At 42.9% G+C, this 21551-nt stretch overlaps 1 protein-coding gene across 1 annotated transcript in view; it reads right to left on the bottom strand.

The window, feature by feature from the left end:
• DISP2 (dispatched RND transporter family member 2) overlaps positions 1 to 20049 on the bottom strand; it is a 49386-nt gene extending 29337 nt beyond the window's left edge. Inside the window, exons 1-2 of the mRNA XM_056851873.1 lie at positions 19960 to 20049; positions 163 to 176 (exon numbers count right to left, since the gene is read on the bottom strand). Of these exons, the coding sequence (XP_056707851.1) occupies positions 163 to 176; positions 19960 to 20049 (104 nt within the window). The remainder of the gene's footprint in view (positions 1 to 162; positions 177 to 19959) is intronic.
• Positions 20050 to 21551: the final 1502 nt, after the last annotated feature.

Here is a 21551-nt window from a genome sequence, read left to right as displayed (position 1 = left end):
TCCTTGAACTGGAGATAATACCAATTGACCTGAGGCCTTCTGTATACTGAGCATGACCTCCACCAGTGTTCAACCCCCAGTACCCAGCCATCTGGTTATAACATTCAAAAGCTGGGACCAAGTTCCATTCCCATCCCATTCAAATAACGATAATTTTCTTACCTGTGGTTTTTTGGCTGTGAAGAAAGGAGAAGAAGAGAAATTGATTTTTCCCCTTTCAAAATATTCATATTTGGAGCATTTTAAACAAAATTAAGTTCATCTCTCAGGCTTTGCTTACACTATAGCTGAAATCCTAAGAATACTACCTGGGAGTAAGCCATATTGAATAAAATGGGGCTTTCTTCTAAGCAAGGGTCGCTTAGGGCTGCTCCGTAACAGTTGCCAACTTCAACTGATCGCAATTCCTGTGCTTTTAATAGTAGCTTCCAGGGAAGTGATTAGTAGTAGGCAATAATCCTGAAGAGACAAAAAGCTTCTGAACTGTCTTTATCTCAGGCCAGCGTCCACCTGCTAAGATCAGGTGGATTTGAGGAAACACACTGGAAATGGATCCAGACAAAATGGAGAAAACTGACTGGGAGAGGTGATGTTCTGGATGAGATGTAGCTGACATTGGCCTATCAGATGTAGAGTAACCCATCCCTGATGACAGAGAAGCAGGATGGTGCTCTGTCTTCTTAATCTTATCCATGCATTTTCTTCCATTGTAGACTCAGCTGACTTAGCCATGCCAATCCATTCTTCTGAAAACTTTAGACTAGGCTAACACACAAAGTTTCTGAATGGTTTTCAAGTTTGTCGTAAAATTTCTGTGAAACTCGATGTCATTTCCTGCATTGTAAGCAACCCTGGGGTTTATGGAAGGGTGGTGTATAAATCATTCTACATATAAACTAATATTGTAGTTCTATTGGGAACATCAATAATGTGTTGGGCCATTAGATCTATAGACTTCTCAATGGCCACAGAGCTGGATGGCTGATCATAATGATTGTCACCTTCCGTCCATATGATTGATGTTTCTCATACCCCACTGCTCTAGTATTTCCTCTGTATTATCCACTAGCTCTTTTGTTCTTGCAATCAAGTCAAACATTTCATGACATGTCAGAGGGGCAGCTAGGATGTTTGGACTTTTGGACAAAGCACAGCATTGTACTCCAACCACTCCCCTGCCTATACAATGCATAAGACAAAGAAAATGTATTATTTCAAACCTCTGTCCATATTAAATACTAGGGAGTATCCGATCCCTATCCTCTCACTCCAGTGAACAAAGCTGGAAGCCTTCCTCCATTTTAAAGAGCCTTCATCCAAGGAAGAACCACTTAAGTTCGAGGACGGCTCCTTGGATGGTTGGCTCTAATCCAGCATATCCAGTCTGAGTCAGACAAGATTGAACCCACAACATTCCTAGAGGTAGGCAAGAGTTGGAGTTGCATGAATAAACCTAGTTAGTACATCAGCAGCAGGCAGCAAAATCCTTTGGCAGATACCCAAGTGCACCAGGTTTGTAGAGATCCCAAGTTCTGAGCCCACCCACTACCTCTGCCGATAGGTACTACGCGCTAGTCAACAAATCAGTCAGACTGTGTCAACAGCAGCTCTGAAGGACTCACAATTTACCTGTTGAAGAATTGGGGGAGGGGGCTAGTTGGTGCAGAATGTACACAGCTGTAAGCACATGCATACCAAACAAAGCAAGGCATAAGCATATGAAATGAACTCTGGCAACATCAAGGTGAAACTCCTCAAATCTCTTACCAGAATCCATAATGCGGTGTTATAATAGGAACAGTCACACAAACCTGAAACACAGAATAAATGAATCCGCTACAGTGGAAACACAGTTAATGTTAATAGATGATGCAAGCAGGTCTTTTACAGGGACCATTGTAGCCTATCCCTTAATTTAACACATTCACAAATGTGGGCCTTATTATGCCTGTGCTGTATTAATGATAGTAACTATGAAGATAAACACATAGGAACAAGGAACCAAAGTTCAGAAACTCTTTAATTCATGAGAAGTGCCAAATATTTCCTTCTTTGTAGAATAGTCAAGCAATCATCCAAACGGACTTGTACACAGAGGAAATGCTCCAATGTTATATGTTATGGCAATATAACAGAATTAAGCTGTCCAAATCCCTAGAAGTAGAAATCGAAATAATGTTGCCATAGGTTTTCTCAAAGAATACTAGTTTCTCTCCCAAGAACAGAGTTATTTTGGATTTTCTAGATGGATTGTAAAATGTCTAAGGCTTACTTAACCAAACAAGCAAAAAGAACTTGTGAGATATACAGTACAATTCTAAACAGAATGCGTAACCATGCTTAGGATCTCACTAACACCCCTGTAATATTGCCAGTTAAGTACCCACACAGCATTGAATTTATACTCACAAAAACAGGGCCACTGATCCAGCCAAACAGCAGAAGGCAGTTCTCAGAGAAGAGAATGGTATTGCTTGGGTTTTTATAGAACAGTGAATAGCTCAACCACACCCAGAGAGTATATTTGGAAAAGGCGAACTCACTAGGAGAAAGGAAAGGAGTGGCACAGACAGGCACAGAACAGTGCCCTTGGAGAAAGGAAGTAGATTAACAGAAGCAAATGGGTAAAGAAAGGAAGAGGGTAGAAGGAAAACAGAGGGAACCAAAGGGGGGGGGGCTGCTGGTAGTTTACAGCATGTCAGTCAGGGCTGGATTTACTAATAGGAAGTCTATGCAATTCTTAGAGAATCACATTTGTAAGTGCTCCTGGAGGAAAAAGATATACCCCCTATGCAAAACTCAGCCAAGGCAACTCCCTTTAGTAGATACATTTACTGGTTTGTTTAGAGCATTTTTGAGCTGCTTTTCTCTGAAACCAAAGTGATGACAGGCTCAACGATAATTTTATAAGAACGCAGTCCAGGAGATGTTGTTTGTACAATGACTAGGACCCAGTAAAGTTCAGCATAGAGTGAAGTGGTCTATGTGAAATATTGCACCTTTACCAAACTGCTGAAGGGTTGCCCCCTGGGAAATATTAGTGTTGTAAGTTAGGTGTGAGATGAAGCAGTCACAGAGTCACTTCACATCATCATCATCATCAAAATCTGTATGCTGCCTTTCTACCCTCACAAGGGCCACCAAGGTGGCTAACAATTTAAAACATACGTAACAAAACCATGTTTTAAAATCCTTAAAATCAACCCTCCCAACACGAATCATTAAAACAATTAAAAACAGTTAAAATACATGCAGCAATTAAAGCATTGGTTAGAAAAGAGGGATCGCTGAGGGAATGCCAAACAAAACAAAAGTCTTTACCCTCTGGTGGAAGATGGCAAAGTAGGGGACAGACTAATCTCCCTGGGGAGCGTTCCAGAACATGACACACATGAGAAGAACTAAGCAATGCAGTTGTATTTCAGACGACAGGTGAGATGATGTGGTTGAATATTCCCCTGTCTTATTGCACACAGAAAAATAGCTTGTTAGGAGGAAAGCACACTAAAAGCTTTCTCCCACCCTAATTTACTGTCCTTTAGGTACCAGGTCAAAAATATTTCCTTTACCCATGCTTTAATTGAAGGTTTCCATCTCCCCCACCACCCTGTTTTTATGGTCTGCTTCTAGCTTGAGAGGTATCTTATGGGTATCATTTTAGGCTGCTGAATGTTGGTTTAAGTCATTTTATGCACATAGGGAGCACCTGGATTGTTTTTATACTGATTATTGTTAGAGTTTTTTTATGCTTCAATTGCATTTTTTCACCTTGTGAGTAGCCTTGAGCTGATCTTTGGAGAGACAAGTTATATTTTTTAAAATAAATACCACCACCCCCATTTGCTCCATGGAGTTTAGGATGGCACACAGCACATGTACCCCTTCTGTATTCTAGGTTGGGCTGAGCGAGAGTGACTGTTCCAAGGTCACTCCATGGCTGAATACTGACTTGAACCCAGATCTTTCCAGTCCTAGTCCAGCACTTTAACCACTGCACCACCCTGGCCCTCACCTGCACTATAGGATATAATTGTTCATATTTGTAATAAGAGACATGTTACAGACCCATAATATTGTTATATTGGCAGTGAGGTTGCCATCCCAAACCACTTCCAAATCATGAAAGGATCAGTCTATTGCATAACTTAAGTCTCCAGGCTAGCCCTGCCTTTTTAAGGGGCCAACTGTGCTAGCCTTTTCCACATAACAGGGCCACTCTGCATGTAAGCTTGCTGCATATGTTATGGCTGCAGAATGGACCTCCTGTAATGCCAAAGTGGATTTCAGCAGCAAATGCACATCCTATATGTTGTCCAAAGAGAATCAAAGAATAAGTTGAGGAGGCCCACCAATGAATCAGTTGTTGACCTGGGTGTTGAACCAAAGTTTCCTAGAAGCCAGCGTGGTGTAGTGGTCAAGAGCGGTGGACTCTAATCTGGAGAACCAGGTTTGATTCCCCACTCCTCCACATGAGCAGCGGACTCTAATCTGGTAAACCAGGTTTGTTTCTCCATTCCCACACATAAAGCCTGCTGGGTGACCTTGGGCTAATCACAGTTCTCTCAGAACTCTCTCAGCCCCAACTACTTCTCAAGATGTCTGTTGTGGGGAGAGGGAGGGAAGATGATTGTAAGCCAATTTGAGTCTCCTTAAAGGTAGAGAAAAGTGAGGTATAAAAACCAACTCTTCTTCAAAGCCAAATGTGTTGTGGTACACCAACTGTACAGGCAAAGTGTTGTGTGAAAAATTAGTGAAGGCTAAGATATCCATCTTAACTTTTAATCACCTACACCCCTTAGTACGTAACATTATCATCAAATGTCTATCAATTTATTTAAATATGTATAAGCTGCCTTTCCAATCAACCAAAGCAGTTCATGGCAGTTCACAAAAGCCTTGAGCTGCAGATTATTTTTTTAAAAAAACTAGAAAAACACAGATTTACAATTTTCCTTTAACATAGTAACTTCCTTATGAAATGAAGTGTAAAATGCCCATTGTACATGGCCACAATTGATGAATCAGCCAGTTATCAGCCTAGCCCTGTATGGGGTTGCCAACTCCTCTTTGGGAGATTCCTGGAGATGTGGTGGGTGGGAGTGCCTGAGCTGGGAAAAATTTGGGGAGAGGATGGAACTTAGTGGGAACGTAATGCCATAGAATCCACCCTCCAGTGATGTCATTTCCTCCAGGGGAACTGATCTTTGCAGTCTGGAGATCAGACCTCCAGGCCCCTTTGGAGGTTTGCATAGGGTTGCCAGGTCCCTCTTCGCCACCAGTGGGAGGTTTTTGGGGTGGAGCCTGAGGAGGACGGGGGTCCAATTGCCACAGCTGCCATTTTCTCCAGGTGAGCTGATCTCTATTGGCTGGAGATCAGTTGTAATAGCAGGAGATCTCTAGCCGCTACCTGGAAATTGGCAACCCTAGGTTTGCAACTATATGAGGTCATGCTATGTTTGTAATCGACTCAACCCAGAAAAGCAAACCAGCCACCTCCCTTCTGATTAATATTTCAGATTTCAAACAATCTCCACCTTTCTGAATGCAGGAGGATATTTTATCAGGTTTCTCTCTGGGCTATGTGTGAGAAGGGGTAAGGAGGAAATGATCTGGCAAATTACAGGCCCTGTCAAGCAATCTGAATGGCACGGCTTTGTTTAAAGGCCCATTTGTATTGATTAAATGCAAGTGCATAATTGCTTATCTGTAAAGATTAATGCAGGAGCTGAGTGAGTCAAGATCTCAGCACTCTGTGCCAGCCCCAGGGATGTTCAGTGTTTTGAGCGTGTAATGGGCGATATGTAATGAGCCACTGGATTAAACACATTCATTTATTAATGACTGCCACTGCGTGGTGGGTCTGGCAACTTGGCAAGCTTTGCTCAGATGCTGCCGGGAACTCAGTTCTGAAAAATGTAGTCACATTTGGGGTTGCCAAGCTGCAACCCAGAAAACTAGGCTTTACTTTTAATGTAAATGGTGCAGCTTGATATAGCGTGACTCCTATGTCTTCTGCAGGTACTTCTGCTTCTATTCCTCCCTTACATGGGTCAATACTGGAGTCCCCTTGCAAAGAAAGCACTGGAGGTTAGGGTTGCCAGGTCCTACCCCAAAAACCGGTGGGAGGTTTTTGGGGTGGAGCCTGAGGAGGGTGGGGTTTCACAGCGAGTGTTGTTGTCGGTTTCAGTCCTCTGTCAGATGCAACAGAGCCAGGCTACTGCATAGTCACAAATGGCCTCGGAAGCCATTCAAGGCATTTGCTTTGCAAAGTATCAAATCTGGGGATCAATTAATAGAATCATAGAGTTGGAAGGGACCACCAGGGCCATCTAGTCCAACCCCCTATACAATGCAGGAAATTCACAACTACCTCTTCCCCAAAATCCCCAGTGACCCCTACTACATGCCCAGAAGATGGCCAAGATGCCCTCCCTCTCATCATCTGCCTAAGGTCATAGAATCAGCATTGCTGACAGGTGGCCATCTAACCTCTTCTTAAAAACCTCCAGGGAAGCAGAGCTTACCACATTCATAACTATCAAGCAAGGTTAAATTTGACTGTCAAACTTGCGTGCAGCAAAATCTGCAGCTTCTCTCCTAGGAGACCAAAAGCCGAGTTGATTTCAAGCTATTGCTTTCCACCATTTCTCCACAGCACCCGGTGAGAAGCCTCTTCCGGTGCCCAGCACTGCAGATTCTGCCCTGAGCCCTGGCTGCTCCCGCTTCAAAGCCTCCTGCTCTGTCACCACAGCCAGCAGGGTGCCCCGTTTCTTTCTGCAGCAGAGAAGGAACAGCTTGACTGACTGCTCTGCATCTGTCACTGTCAATGTGCCTCGACTCAGCCAACCCTTCAGGCAGCCATCCAAAAAAGCAGCCACCGCCAAAGGTGCAAGAAGCAGGCGGATGCACACGGGCGGCCTCCCCCACCCCACCTCCGCTGCCGGCAGTTATGTCACTCTTCGGCTCTCTGGCTGTGATGGATGCCAGGGCTGTGCAATCTAATAAATGTCACATTACTCACTTTCTCCTGGCAAGCTTTGTGTCTGTGGCCTGTTACTCATGCCTTGCTCATGATTCACCTGCCAAACCACTGGCTTCTGGCCACTTTCTGGTTGTCTGTAGAAAACAGATCATTGGCTTTGTCTCTAATTCTGTACTTGTGGCCTTCCCTGGGGCCCCACCTGGGTCTTGAGCAACCACAGGACTCTAAACAGAGCTCTCAAACCAAGATCATTGGCCTCCATCCAAGTTGCCCTCTCAGACAAGGTTACTGCGCGTGCCCTATTTCCCCCCCCAGCACAGGTAAGTAAAAAAATACGGGACTGATGACACAGCATGGGATGAATACAGAGGCATAATTCCAATAATCCCTGTTGTATGTAATCTCTCCAGTGGACTACATAGAGAGGCTGACAAAATTGATTTACTCTGTTGTTCTTGCATGGAAAGGGCTGGTTTTGCTGGGCAAGAACTAGGGTATGGATCTTGAATGGTTTGCAATTGTTACATATAAAATCATAGTGCATCTTTCTGAGAATGGGCCTACCTGATAGGGTGCCCTGGAGAGAGTCTGCTTAGTATGCCTGCCCCCAACCCATGTGCCTTCTCAGTAGGGTTATGGCAAATAAGTAATCAGCCTGCTGTAATGTTAGTTACAAACTTATAAACACAGCAGCATAGGACAACAAAACACATAAATCATAGTATCTTTGCATAGTATGATTTATGTGTTTTATTGTCCTATGCTGCTGTGTTTCTCAGTAGGGTTGGCAGGTACCTCTTTGCCGCTGGTGGGAGGTTTTTGGGGAGGAGCCTGAGGAGGGCAGGGTTTGGGGAGGGGAGGGACTTCAATGCCATAGAGTCCAATTGTCAAAGCAGCCATTTTCTCCAGGTGAACTGATCTGAATCAGATGGAGATCAGTTGTAATAGCAGGAGATCTCCAGCTAGTACCTGGCAGTTGGCAACCATACCTCTCAGTCTCTGTGCACTCACTCTACCTCACAGCACTGGTGAATCAGTCATGTCCTAGGAGGTTCAAAGTGTGAACAATATGGCTATAATCTTTTACACAGTTAAATGCATACGTATTCCAGGGCTGTTTTGGCCTTTGAGGGAGGACTCATCGGGGCCAGGCTTGGCTAGGGTTGCCAGCCCCAGGTTGGGAAGTTCCTGTCGATTTTGAGGTGAAGTCTGGGGAGGGCCGGGTTTGGGGACAAGAGGGGCCTCAGCTGGGTATAATGCCATAGAGTCCTCCCTCCAAAGCAGCCATTTTCTCCAAGGGACAGACTTCTGTCATCTGGAGATCAATTGTAATTCTGGGAGATTTCCAGGTCTCACCTGGAGGTTGGCAGCCCTAACTGCCTGGCAGCAACCACTGGGTGACTTGATACCTCCTGATTTGTACAACTTAACTAGGCCTAGCTGCTTCACTGGTCAACAGATGCCACCCTTTGAAAGACAGTGTGGTGTAGTAGTTAGAGCTTCAGAGTAGGGTCTGGGAGACCTATGTTCGAGTCTCATCTTCCTGTGGAAACTCATTGGGTGATTTTAGATTAGTCACATACTTTCTGGCTAAACTACCTCACAGGGGTGTTGTATGGAGAGGAGAATAATGTAAACTGCTTTGGTCTATACTGCGAAGAAAGGTGGAGTATGAATGAAGTAAATGAATAAATATAGCTGAAGATGAGAGGTAGATAAAAGTTAGGTTGGTGAATGGTTCAGAAGGAGAGAATGAAGCAGGGAAAGGGGAGATGATATGGGGGCTGCCAGGAGGAGGGAAAAAGGAAATAGTGTGGGGAGGGGGATACAGGGAGGGGATATAGGGGAAAGTGATGTGCCCTCCCACAAGTCATTGAGGGTTCCCTCTTATGCAAGTGGGCCTGGCCCAGTGGCTACCACCACACAACTGGGCCATAGTTTTCCTAGATAGATGCTGCTACAGGGGATGAGGAAATGCTGAAGACAAAGGGGCAGGTAAATGTAGGTTGGCGGTTGCGTGGAAAGGAGAGAAGGAAGCAGGAAAAGGGGAGAGGCTATGGGAGCTTGCAGGAAAGGGAAAGAGGAAATAGTAGGGGAGGGGGGAATGAGATGCCTCCCGTAAGTCCTTGCGGGTTCTCACTGGTTTATCTCTCATTTATTTATATTCTTAACCATTTTGAGCACAGGCAAAGCAGTCCAGAAATGGACCCAACAAACAAACAAGGAAATAAATAATATATGTATTTATTTGTCCTGACCTGGATGGCCCAAACTAGCTTGATCTCATCAGATCTTAGCTGCTAAGCAGGGCTAGCCCTGGTTAGTATTTGCATGGATTTAGTATTTGCATGGATTGCTATGCAGAGGCAGGCAATGGCAAACCACTTTTGTTTGTCTCTTGCACTAAGAATCTTCCAGGGTTGCCCCAAGTCAGCTGCAACATGACAGCCCTTTCCAGTGCCATTTATTTATTTACTCACTCAAATAATTTGTAATTTTCCCTTTCTTATAAAAAAAAAAGGATCCTCAGTGTTGGATACAGGAAGTTAAAACAGAATTTACAACATTGCAGTACAGACACAATAAAAAGAAGAGGGTTTATAATTTCTTCTTCAACTGGCATCTATACCTGCATGATTACCACTACAAAACCAGCCACAAAAGCCATTCATAACTATTACTCAACTGCATCATCAGCAAAGGTCCTCCTAAAAAGGACAATGTTCAGCATATTGGCAAGAAGGGCAGCAAAGATGGGAGGAGGTGGACTTCCCTTGAGAGGGAATTCCAGTGTCATTACACTTCTACAGACAGTGCCCTTGCTCTCTCTTCCCCTCCCACTGTCCTTCAGACTGTGGGGTAACAAGGAGGAGGAGGACCTCTGATGGTCATCTCAGTGCCCAGACAGACCTATAATTAGGAGGCAGGGTTGAGAATTGGCAGCATGCAGACCTTCCAATTTAAGAGATTCCCTGAAAAATTGGATAGATATGAAGACAGGAGCTAACTGGGATTGAGTAGTCTATATGGTTACAAAGCATCCCTACAGCAATCAAAGGATACTCAGATAATACGGTTTTTCAGGATTATAATGTTCAGACAAATCATACAGGCCTGCTTTCAATCCACATCAGATACAAAAACTTCCTCATAAATATGCACTGTTAAACAGACCAGGGCAAACATCTGAAGCAGAAACAGTAACTTTACACATGCTTTGGAAATGCAGTAGGTTAGGAATGATTCTGACCTCTAGTACCTTTGTAAGACATTTTGTATCTATATACAATGCAAGCCAATTTATATAAAACCCTATTGCTGGTTCTGCTTCAGTCTTTAAATACCACCAGTTCAGCTGGAACCATTTTAGAATTAGTGTAGCATAACTGAAATTATACTGCTAATTTGCCATTTACTGCCCTCCAGTGCACAATGGCTCTTAAAATGTCTCCCTAAATGCACTCAGATCTGAAAACGAGCTTGGAATCTGGAACAAAATCTGCAGAAGGTATTGAAAGAGACATGGCTTATAGCTGTGCTAAGTGGTGAATTTAATTTCCAGCAAAGCCCACATTTGCCTTAAAGGATAAATGATCTAACACGACAATTAAGTGTGGAATCTCCAGTGCATGCAGACATGGGGTTCAGGTTCTCCAGCCTTTGCTAATTATTCTCATGGGAATAACTAGCCCATGGGAGTACGTTCATGTTGAATTTTTTTCTCTGTGCAAATGGAGTGTTCTGAGGTTAAACTATGCAGGTTTCTAGGCTGCAGGAGTCCACCAGATCTGTTTTGTAGTCCAGCTGAAAACTAGTGGATAGCATTCTTATGGGACCACTTCCTTCCACATGAACTACTTACTTCCACATAGTTCTAGTATCAGAGGAGCATGCCTATTATATTAGGTGCTGTGGAACACAGGCAAGATAATGCTGCTGCAGTAGTCTTTTTTATATAAGCATCGGTTTAAGACTGTATTTTACACATGTGCTGGTCTATGACCGTAACAACAATAAACTAAACTAAAAAGCAGTTGTCTTGCTTGTGGGCTTCCTAGAGGCACCTGGTTGGCCACTGTGTGAACAGACTGCTGGACTTGATGGGCCTTGGTCTGATCCAGCATAGCTTTCCTTATGTTCTAACCCACGTCTATAAGTTAAGATCTTCCTTCATGTGCCCTCACCTCTGGAAGCTTGGTGGCAGCTATATGAGACAGGGCCTTTTCAGCAGCCACACTGAGGCTGTGGAACTCCCTTCCCAAAGAGATCTTCTTCACCTTTTCCCAGATGACATTTAGATGGCAGATTAAAGCAGTAGAACTTTTGGGACCCACCCCCTGTCCCAGTTAAATTTACCTTCTGCTTCTGTTTTTCTGTTCTGTTGAGCAGGTTTATACCAGAACAGACTATTTTGGGCTGTAAAGGTAGGAACTGACGTTCTGAATTATCCCCAGAAACAAATTGGCAGCCAGTAAGTGTTCCCTATAATCTTTACCAGTAGCGCTTTTGCCAGTGGATTTTGAATCAAATGCAGTTTCTAAAGGGTTTTCAACGGCAGTCTAACATAGAAGCATTATCATCATCTAGCCGGGATGAGAACTAAGCAAGGATAATTTTGACTGTGTCTCAGTGATCAAGGAAAACCACAGCTAGCACACCTGTTAGTTAAAGGTGCTATATCTACAAATTATACCTGAGCATCCATCTGCAGAGTCTGGCTGTCTCCTCCAGCAAGATGCAATAAGCCAGGATGAGCAAGGGTCAAGGTAGGCACAAATGGGGTAGGTTACATCCTTCCAAGCATCCTGTCCATGTGTTCAGGCTAGAGCAAATGGAATTCACCCAGCAGCTAGTTTGAGTCCTGCTATCAGTCTGATCTTATCCTGCCAAAGTAGTGGCATTTTCAAGAATAGGCGCATATGCCTAAGTTATTAAAGGTTCCATATAAAAGCTGTAATGCCCAGGGTCATAAAATTCAAGCTGGAAGGAAACAAAGGGTCACATTAGGCTTTTCTGCATGGGTCCCCCCCCCCAGTTCTGGCCCCATATTGCTTTGCTTTATACCCTGATAAATCCGCACACATTTTTGTGCCTTTAGTTTTCACTTCATTTTTGTTTTATTTTGTTTTATCCCCTGATACTTTTCTGGCTGTTTTGACACCACTTTTACCCTAATGTTTTTCTGGAAGCTGATTTTGAGCCTCCCCCACCCAATGTGTAATGTTTCTATCAGTTTTCTTTGTCCTGCCTTCTCCCACCCACCTCCAGCCCACTTTTCAATGATTGGACTGACTCATTAAACCACTCCTTCTCCCCCCTCAGAAAGTGATTTCAATTTTTTTAAAGGCCCTAAAATATGTATATAATGCTGTACTCTAACAATAGTTTAAACAGGTTCTCTGAATTCCCAGCTTTCATTTTTTTCAAAAAGTAAGTCTTTAGCATCTTCCCTCGTGGAGATTTAAGGGAAAAGGCATATCTTTGCGAGGGAGGGGGATAGAGACTTACTTTTTTCTTTTTTTTTAAGAAAGCTGGAAAGAACCTGATTAAACTATCATTACAGCACTACAGTGTTATATCAATATTTTAGGGCTTTTAAAAAAATAAGGGGGGGTGCTGTGCTGCCACTGATAAGGACACTAATGATGACAGGACCCTTCCTTGAAAATCCTCATTATTATATGGCGCTTTCACACGTGCTGAATAATGTACTTTCAATCCACTTTCAATGCACTTGCAGCTGGATTTTACTATGCGACATGGCAAAATCCAGTTGCAAATGATTGGTAAAGCGCATTGAAAGTGGATTGAAAGTGCATTATTCAGCATGTGTGAAAGAACCCTAAGTCGTGTGCTAAAGTCTCTACAACTGTAAAAATGCACAGGGACAGCAGACGTGCAGAAGAGCCCTGCCCAAGCTGATTCCAATGCTTGCAGGTCAACTCCCAAGAAAATCAGGAGCAACCCCAGTGTTCAGAAAAGTTCCTTGTTGAATCCTCATCCCAAAGGCAAATAATTTGGCACAGATGGGGTTGCAACTCCCTGCTCCCAGCTTTTTTTCCCTCTGCCTTGTACAGATAGACTTGACAGCACCGGCTTAGGGACAGTTCCAATCTGGGGGCACATTCAGTGCCCAGAGAACATTCAGTGCATTGAAGTCCTTTGAAACCAGCAGGCTTTAAGTGCATAATGAAATACCCAACTGCCTGAACATAACCATGTTTAATCAGAACTATTGATTCCAGTAGGACTTCAAGGTAAGTACACTTAGAATTGCAGCCGTGCAGCCAAATCCTATTTGCAAGCATGTCCTGTTGTGCTTAATCAACCTCATAGTATTCAATCATCATCTTTTTTAGGTGTGAGGAACTTTCAAGCTGTTTTTCTTTTCTTACGGCAACAGAGAACAGAGCTCATTCCTAGCCGCAGGGAAATTCAAAGTGAGAAGCAAAGCAATTATGAGGTTTTTGTACTGAGGCTAGGGTTTATTTATTTATTTATTTCCCACCTTTTCCCCCCAGTGGGGACCCAAAGCAGCTTACAATTTAAAAAAAAAATGCAGTGGAAATAAGAGAAGGGGGGGAGGCATCTGAGTGAACAGCAAATCTTCTTTTTCTTTGCCAGGCTTTCTACCCAGCTCTAGGCTATAACCCTCAAGCAAATTGCTGAAGGACAAGAGCCCCTTGGCTCCAATGTCCTGGCTTGCCCACGTTTTAAGAAGCAGAAGCAGAAGAGTTGGTTTTTATACCCCGATTTTCTCTACCTTAAGCAGTCTCAGAGTGGCTTACAATCGCCTTCCCTCCTCCCCCTTCCCACAACAGACACCTTGTGAGGTAGGTGGGGCTGAGAGAGCTGTCACTGGCCCGAGGTCACCCAGCAGACCTCATTTGTAGGAGTGTGGAAACCAACCCAGTTCACCAGATTAGAGTCCGTTGCTCATGTGGAGGAGTGGGGAATCAAACCTGGTTCTCCAGATCAGAATCCACCGCTCTTAACCACCACACCACACTGGTGTACCTATGAGCAAAGGAGAGACAAACTCAGCCAGATTCTATACTTCTGATGCTAGCCAGCCAGCATGCTCCCCCCACCACTTCCTCCCCTGCCAAGATTGAATGTGATGCCTACCCACAGTCTTTGTCTGGCTGCTCATATATGAAGCTGCCTTGTATTGAGTCGGATCGTTTAGTCTCTCAAGGTCAGTTTTTTCTATTCTGACTGGCAGAGTGCTGGCAGAGATCAAACCTGGAATCTTCTGCATCTAAAGCAGTTACTCTGCCACTGAGCCAAGGCCCGTTCCCAATGCAAGTGCTGCCAGGGAAATCACAGATATGTCCCGGAACATATTTAGACCCCGCTGTCCATCCCTAGATATCTCCTGCAGAAACCAAGGTGTATGAAAAGTCATTGTAACATGCCATTTAATAATGAGAAGGACAGATTATGGCATGGAGATTTGAGAGAACCCAGCAGTGTGAAGTACAGTAGGGACTGTGTTATGCCAGAAATCTGGAAAACGTTGCAAAAATGCATACCTTAGCTTGTGGAAGGTAGCAAATGCAATTGTTTGCGTATTCTTGGCAATTTCCTATTGCTTTGGGTCCCTCTGGCGGCTGTACAATGTAATGCTGTGGCAGTTTACAAGTCTGTCAGTCAGCCACATGAATTGCTGGAAGACAAGAACAGCCAGAAGTGCTCTGATCAGAAGTAGATCAAAAGTGCTGAAAACCATGAGTGTATCACTTGAATCAGAGCCAGAATTATTTCCCAATCAACCCTATCGTTATAAATTAATTAATTCCTAATGAATCAAATAAACACAATTGTGAAATGGTGGGGTTTCTATATCATCTCTTCAGTTGTGGTTCCACCTTTTGCTAGCGCAGCCAGAGAGAAAGGGGGGTGAAGAATTACTTAGAGGCTGTGCACTGCACCCAGATCAGAGATCAGGGTTCTGCAGGCTTAGCACAAAGGATAAAAAGCACCTCTTTAAAGTCCCACAAAATTATTTGATGCAAACCTTACATGTACTACCGTTTTTGTCTGTGGATTTTTTGATTCTTTTGGCCATGTTCTTTGAGACAAGTGCCAACATGAGTGCCTGTGCCTTGGGCTTCTTTGCAGGTGCTTCCCTCCCAAAATCAGTCAATAAGCACTTCAGACTGTCAGTCCCTATGGCAAGTCTGGGTTGCTTTCTTAACTTTTCCCATGGGGTGGTCCTGTTAGAACAGAAAGGCTCCACCATATTCCTGGAAATGGTGACCTGGAGCCCTCCCCAGCCAGCAGGGTAGCCTTGACAAGCGAGCAACTCTATTGGTCACTTGACTTTAATAGGGAACTTAGAGAGCCTTTCTAAGCAGGTCTACTCAAAGGTACGTCCCATTTTATTCAATGGCACCTACTCCCACAAAAGTGGTTTTAGGGCTATATCCTGCTGGTGGAGCTTTAATCAGTGACTCTATCAGGATATGCTGCAAATTGCACTGGCTGACCCAGGATGGATCCTAAGCAAAAAGCTGGTGTTGGCATACCCACAGACTCCCAGATTCTTATAGTTAATTGACTTATTATCAAATATTATTCATCTGACTCATCTTGGCCATAAGTCACAACAACACAGCAGTGTAACATCCATGAGAAATAAAAAGTGTTCTGTAACAATATTACAAATAGCAAAGGTTTCAGTATAAATCTCTGTACTGTCCCTCAGATCAATATCAGAGCCCATCATACATATTCAGTGACCTAAATGACAATAAATTGCATGAAAGTAAACTAAACTAATTCACAGGCACATTTTTACACCCTTATAATTTGCTAATAATTCTTTGTTTTTATTCTTGGCATGTGGCACCTTATGACCATGGCAAAGAAAATGAAAGAAAACAATGTATTTATAAGAGCTGCCCCAGTAATTATTCCAAAACCATGCGGTTGTGTACCTGCTTATGCTAAATTTCATATATTTCTCCTTCCACTTGCTATCTGATTGGTGACACTAGACAGCACTATGAACCTTACAATGTTATGGATTACTCTAAGCGGTGTGAGATGGTTTCAACTTTGATGCAGAGTATGGTAGAGAATTAGTATAAGCTCAGTTCTAGAAGATTTTTTGTGAGTGCATATAATGCAAAAAACAAACAAACAGAAGTTAAAGAACATTTTGAAAGACAGTCCTAAGCAATAACAACAACAAAAATCATCCCACCCCTCCCAACCCAGCAAATAAAGTGTGGTCTGTCACTTGAGGGTAGAGCCATTTCCTAGATCTGATATCTTAACCATACATTTATTATACAGCCAAGTTATTAAAGTTGGGACAAGTCTTTCTGGATACCATTCTGAATTGTTTGGTATATTTATTTGTTGATGTTTTGGCTCCAGGGCAATAACAAGCATAGCAAGTTTATGGGAATATATTAGCCAGCCAGCACATTTATCAGAGCAACCAGGATTCAAATTTTAATTAAACACAACCACTGGAGCTGACAGAGGTAGCCAGACACAGACACACCCCAGTGTGCATGGAGCAAAGTTTTCCTGGGAGAAAAATGAAGATAGCTCTAAACTAATTTTATTTTCTTGGCTACTTTCATTTCCCTCCAGGTTTACAACAGTAAATTCAACCCAATCAGAGATTTTCTACAGCATGTTAATTTCCCAGTGCCTCCTGAATAATAAAACAGGTGTTTGTGAATAATGGAAATAGAAGTGTTGGGGCATAATTTAATTTGGAGGGTAAGCCAGAGTTGAAAATGTAAATGTTTTTAGGGAGCTTTACAGATCAGAATAAAAAATGAGTTTCAGAGGCCTCATATATAAACACACACACACACACATCTTTGATGGAATAAGGGCTAAGTCCCATATCTGTCAGTACGACTTGCTTGGGAGACGATGTGGAGCTGCAGTCTTGACCTGCACAGGGGTGTGAAGATTACCAAGGATATCCCAATCCTATTTGTTTAAATGTTACATAAAAGGAAATCTGTCATTTTAAAATTGAGTGATGAGCCCAAAACATGAGGACCATTAATTTGAAGAAACTTGAGGATGTGTGTTACCATGTTTCTGTGAACAGATACCTTCTTCTGGGACCCATTCTCAGTCCCCACCCCCATGACAGTTTTAAAATGGAGATGCAGTCCCCTCGATGGACAATTAGTGCTGCTCATCTCTTCCTTCTGCGCACCAGAAACATTTCTTGTTTGAGGCTGAGAAGATAGATCGATTCAGACATAATGGTTTCTTTTAATTATGGTTAGTTGAGGCACAATGTTTTGGCTCACAGATGATCATGCAAACCATTGGTTTGTCTTGAAAAATACTTATTTCCTTCTCTTTGTTGCCTGGGAAGGCATTGTCAGAGAACAAACCAGCATTAAGCCAGCATGCCTGCCTTCAGGCATCACAAGAAGCTACAGGTATGTATAACTGAACTCAATAAACCTATTGGTTCTTGTAGATTATCCGGGCTGTGTAACCGTGGTCTTGGAATTTTCTTTCCTATATAGAAAGAAAATTCCAAGACCACGGTTATACAGCCCGGATAACCTACAAGAACCAATGAACTCTGACCGTGAAAGCCTTCGACAATATTTTTTCAATAAACCTACTTCACATACTGGCTTTAGATCAAGGTTTGATGGACGAATAGTGGAGTGGCATTCAGACAATTACATTAATGATATTGAACAATAGCTAAAGGCAAATAGGCATTTGTTCCAAATGGAGGACTTCCTCATTTTGCTGTGATTATACCTTTCTGTTCCTAAAATGTTGCTCCATCATTGGATATAATTCAGACAATTAATAGATTAGGATGCAGGAAATCAGAACCTCAGATGCTAAAAGAATTCAGATAACAGAAAGGGGACAATCCTGTGAATGAGAGATAGTGGTTGAGTCAGAGTGGAGGCAAATGTTTGGGGCTAAAGCCAAAATCAGCACATGAGGACAAAGCTAAGGCCATTTATGCTTGGTAATTAGCAGCGCATTCCAGGCTGAATTGCCCTGCATATTTTTTTTTTAGTTTTTCACGCTGAACTGTCATTCAGGAAGTGACTGCGAAGCCAGGACATACCTGCCTCGCATTTCTTAAGAGTCCCTTTAAAGCAACCGTTTGTGTTTGCTCCGCCCCCGGTGGGAAGAATCACCTCAAGGAACCATGCAAAATTACAGCCGAGCATTAGCTATGCACACAGGGGTTGCTAATGGCTATGCAAACAGGAACAAAGGAGCAGGCGAGTGGGAGGGGGTGGAATTTCTCCTTTTGCATTGGGACCGTGAATAGGCATTTTAAAGGTTGCATTTAAAAAAACAGCTTTCAGCGAGCATTATAATCGACCCTGCATAAATGGCCTAAGTCTGCCAAGTAAGAACACTTTTGCCCAGTCAAGTGTGCTCCAGCTGCAGTTTAGTCACAATAGCATCATTTGCAGCCACAGCAGAGGAAGAAGAGTAGGCTATTTTTGTGGCCAAAATGCCCCTCCCATCCCACATGCTTTCCCACCCATGGGCAAAAATATTAAGGACCCATGCAAGAAAGTATCTTGGAAGAGGTTATTTTGATTGCAAAAATGGCCTGTGGAGAAAGGGTAATTACCATCTCAGGCAATGATGCTGCTGTGATGAGATTCTCAGGTCTCCAAGTCTGCATTTCACTAAAAAGGGACAAAAATGAGATTGATCATGGCTGTAGTTGGGTCACATGTCATTTGAGTCATTGATGAGAAACCATGAGAGATCACTGCTGATGGAAGGGATTCATGGAGTGGCTCACCTCTCCCCTTCTTATGAAGCCCCCAACATCCCCCAAAATGCTGTTCTGGGGAGATAGGGAACCCCCAGAAGCAGCTTGTGGGGAGAACTGGGGGTCTGTGAGGGGGGGATTTGTAAAAATTATGCCCTCTTCCATTACCAGAATTTTTTTGTGGGATCCTACCCAATATCTTCAAAGAATTCCACACATACCTAATTACTGAAAATAGAATTGTATGAGTTGTCGGGTAACACATGATCCCCTAACACCAATTAAAATTATTCACAAAACACCAGTGCAAGTAACAAAATGTGATTGAAAATGGGTAGGTAAATAGAAGATTTGTGTCATTTTCTACCAGCAATGATATTGCATTGTGTAACAGACTACAGCAAATGAATGCCAGTGATACTCTTACAAACAAAACACATTGCCTCTCAAAGGGTATGAATGTGTGACATAGGAGATTTGTCTTACATTTTCTTAGATACAAAAGAGATTGTTGTCTCCTCAAAAAGTGTGATATCTCTGGAATGAATGCTCTGCCTGGTCAAAGGGCATGCGGACCAATTGATGAACAAATTGAGCTGCTTTGGGGAGGGGCTGTGGCTTAGGGGTAGAACATCTGCTTTGCCTTGCAGAATGTCCAAAGTTCAATCTCTGGCATTTAGAGGAAAAAAGGATCAGGTAGCAGGTGACATGAGAGACCAGTGGCTCAGTGGCAGAGCAACTGCATTGCAGGCAGAAGGTCCTAAATGCAATCCCTGGTATCTCTTGTTAAAAACAATCAGGTTGTAGGTGGTGTGAAAGACCGCTACCTGAGAGTCCGGAGAGCTGCTGGCAGTCAGAGTAGACAAGACCTTGATAGACCAATGGTCAGACTCAGTAGAAGGCAGCTTCCTGTTCAATAATAACAATAAATGTGAAAATTCCAACTGCAACCCGGTTGTTGAAAAAACAAGAGAAAAAGATATTTGTATCAAATGGGGTGATACATTTGGGGGCAGGAAACTGAAGCAATATTTTTTAAATCTGGGCACAAAGGGGAGGAGACATGGGCTTCCAAGGGCCAACTCCAGAGAGTCTGTAATATGAACCTGTCGTACAGAGTAGCTGGACTAGAGAAGTAACATGCTGAATCCACACACCTGCTCCTGCCAATATACCGTACATGCTGGGAACTGACAAGAACTTTCCATCACTATTACAATACCTCTGGATTCTGAATGCTGAGCTTCTCCTGTTCAGGATAATAAGAGCTGATAATTGAAATCTGCTGTTCCTGGCCTCTGTCCTGGTGCATGGTGGTCTAGATATTTTTTTTAATTTATACTTTTATTTTAATACATATCGATAAATATAGAAAAAATACCAAAAAAATAAAATAAGATACAGAACATAAAGAACATACAGTAGAATACAAAAGACAACCGAAATTGGGAAGACAGATATAGTAAACCAAACTGAGGTTGCTACTATACATATAACTCATCTAGCATACTGAAGTTGCTCCTATACATACAGTTACACTCGCATGCTTGACTAATTATGCAATGTTTGATAAATCGAGGGAATCTTTGATAAATCCAGGTTACAACTTTACATTTTATATTTTTTGAAGAGACAGTACATTAAATGTATAATCCTCTATATTTCTCCTGTTGTTTCTATATTTAACTCTTTCCAACCCACTATGTTAATCATTTCTAAATGCTCATGGTGGTCTAGATATGATAGTCTGTTTATGATGAGATGAAGGAAAGCACCAGTGATGTGGCTATAGCAAGGATCTTTGTAGTGATCTGAAAGGACACTGAGAAGGAACAAAAGGTAAAGCAAGTCGCTCAGGGCCAAACTACATGTTAATATGGCAGATGTAGCTAAAAGGTAAAGGAAGTCCCTGTGCAAGCACAGGGTCATTCCTGACCCATGGGGTGACATCACATCCCGACTTTTACTAGGCAGACTTTGTTTATGGGGTGGTTTGCCAGTGCCTTCCCCAGTCATCTTCCCTTTATTCCCAGCAAGCTGGGTACTCATTTGACCGACCTCGGAAGGATGGAAGGCTGAGTCAACCTTGAGCCGGCTACCCGAAACCAACTTTCTTTGGGATCGAACTCACGTTGTGAGCAGAACTTGGACTGCAGTACTGCAGCTTACCACTCCGCGCCACGGGGCTCTTGCTACTCATCTCCAAAAGATATTTTAAAATGAATTTTAATGTGATGGGAGGCTACAGATTATAGGAGAGACATGTTGTGGGAAGAAACAGCCTGCTTAAGCATTTCTCCTCTGGCCATATTTCTAGTCAAAACCATCCCTTCCAAGATGCCCACCTTTAGTTGAAAAGCGGCTGTGTGCAGGCAGTTTTGAGCTGGAAAATGGCACCAAGGGAAAGGCCCTGGTGGAAATGGCCCCAGTGTTGCACCACAGTTGCTCTTTTCCAATCCACAGCTTCCTATGGCTACCTTTCACTTAAAAAATTGTTCAGCGTTTATGAAATACGTCTGCCATGTAACATCTTATTTGGACATAAAGGCCAAACATATTGACACATGAAGCACACAAAGGTGTGATACTGCAGGACACTCGATGCTGTGCTCCGTATCTGGAGCTTTTATCTTTCTTTGTTTTAGCTTTTATTTAGGGCTTATTTTATTTGGGTTTTTAATCTCCTGCTTCCTTTTTAAAGTCAACTTAAGCTCTTATCTTGTTTTGTAGTTGTATTGGCACTGCCTTTCTTTTCTTTCTCACCTTCTCCTCCACCTCTTATGCTTAATTGTAAGGGTTTTAGGTAGGAGTGCA

This window comes from Euleptes europaea, chromosome 6 (genome assembly GCF_029931775.1).
Source record: "Euleptes europaea isolate rEulEur1 chromosome 6, rEulEur1.hap1, whole genome shotgun sequence".
NCBI lineage: Eukaryota > Metazoa > Chordata > Lepidosauria > Squamata > Sphaerodactylidae > Euleptes > Euleptes europaea.
The sequence above is the reverse complement of the archived record's forward strand: the minus strand, read 5'-3'. Positions and strand labels throughout refer to the sequence as shown.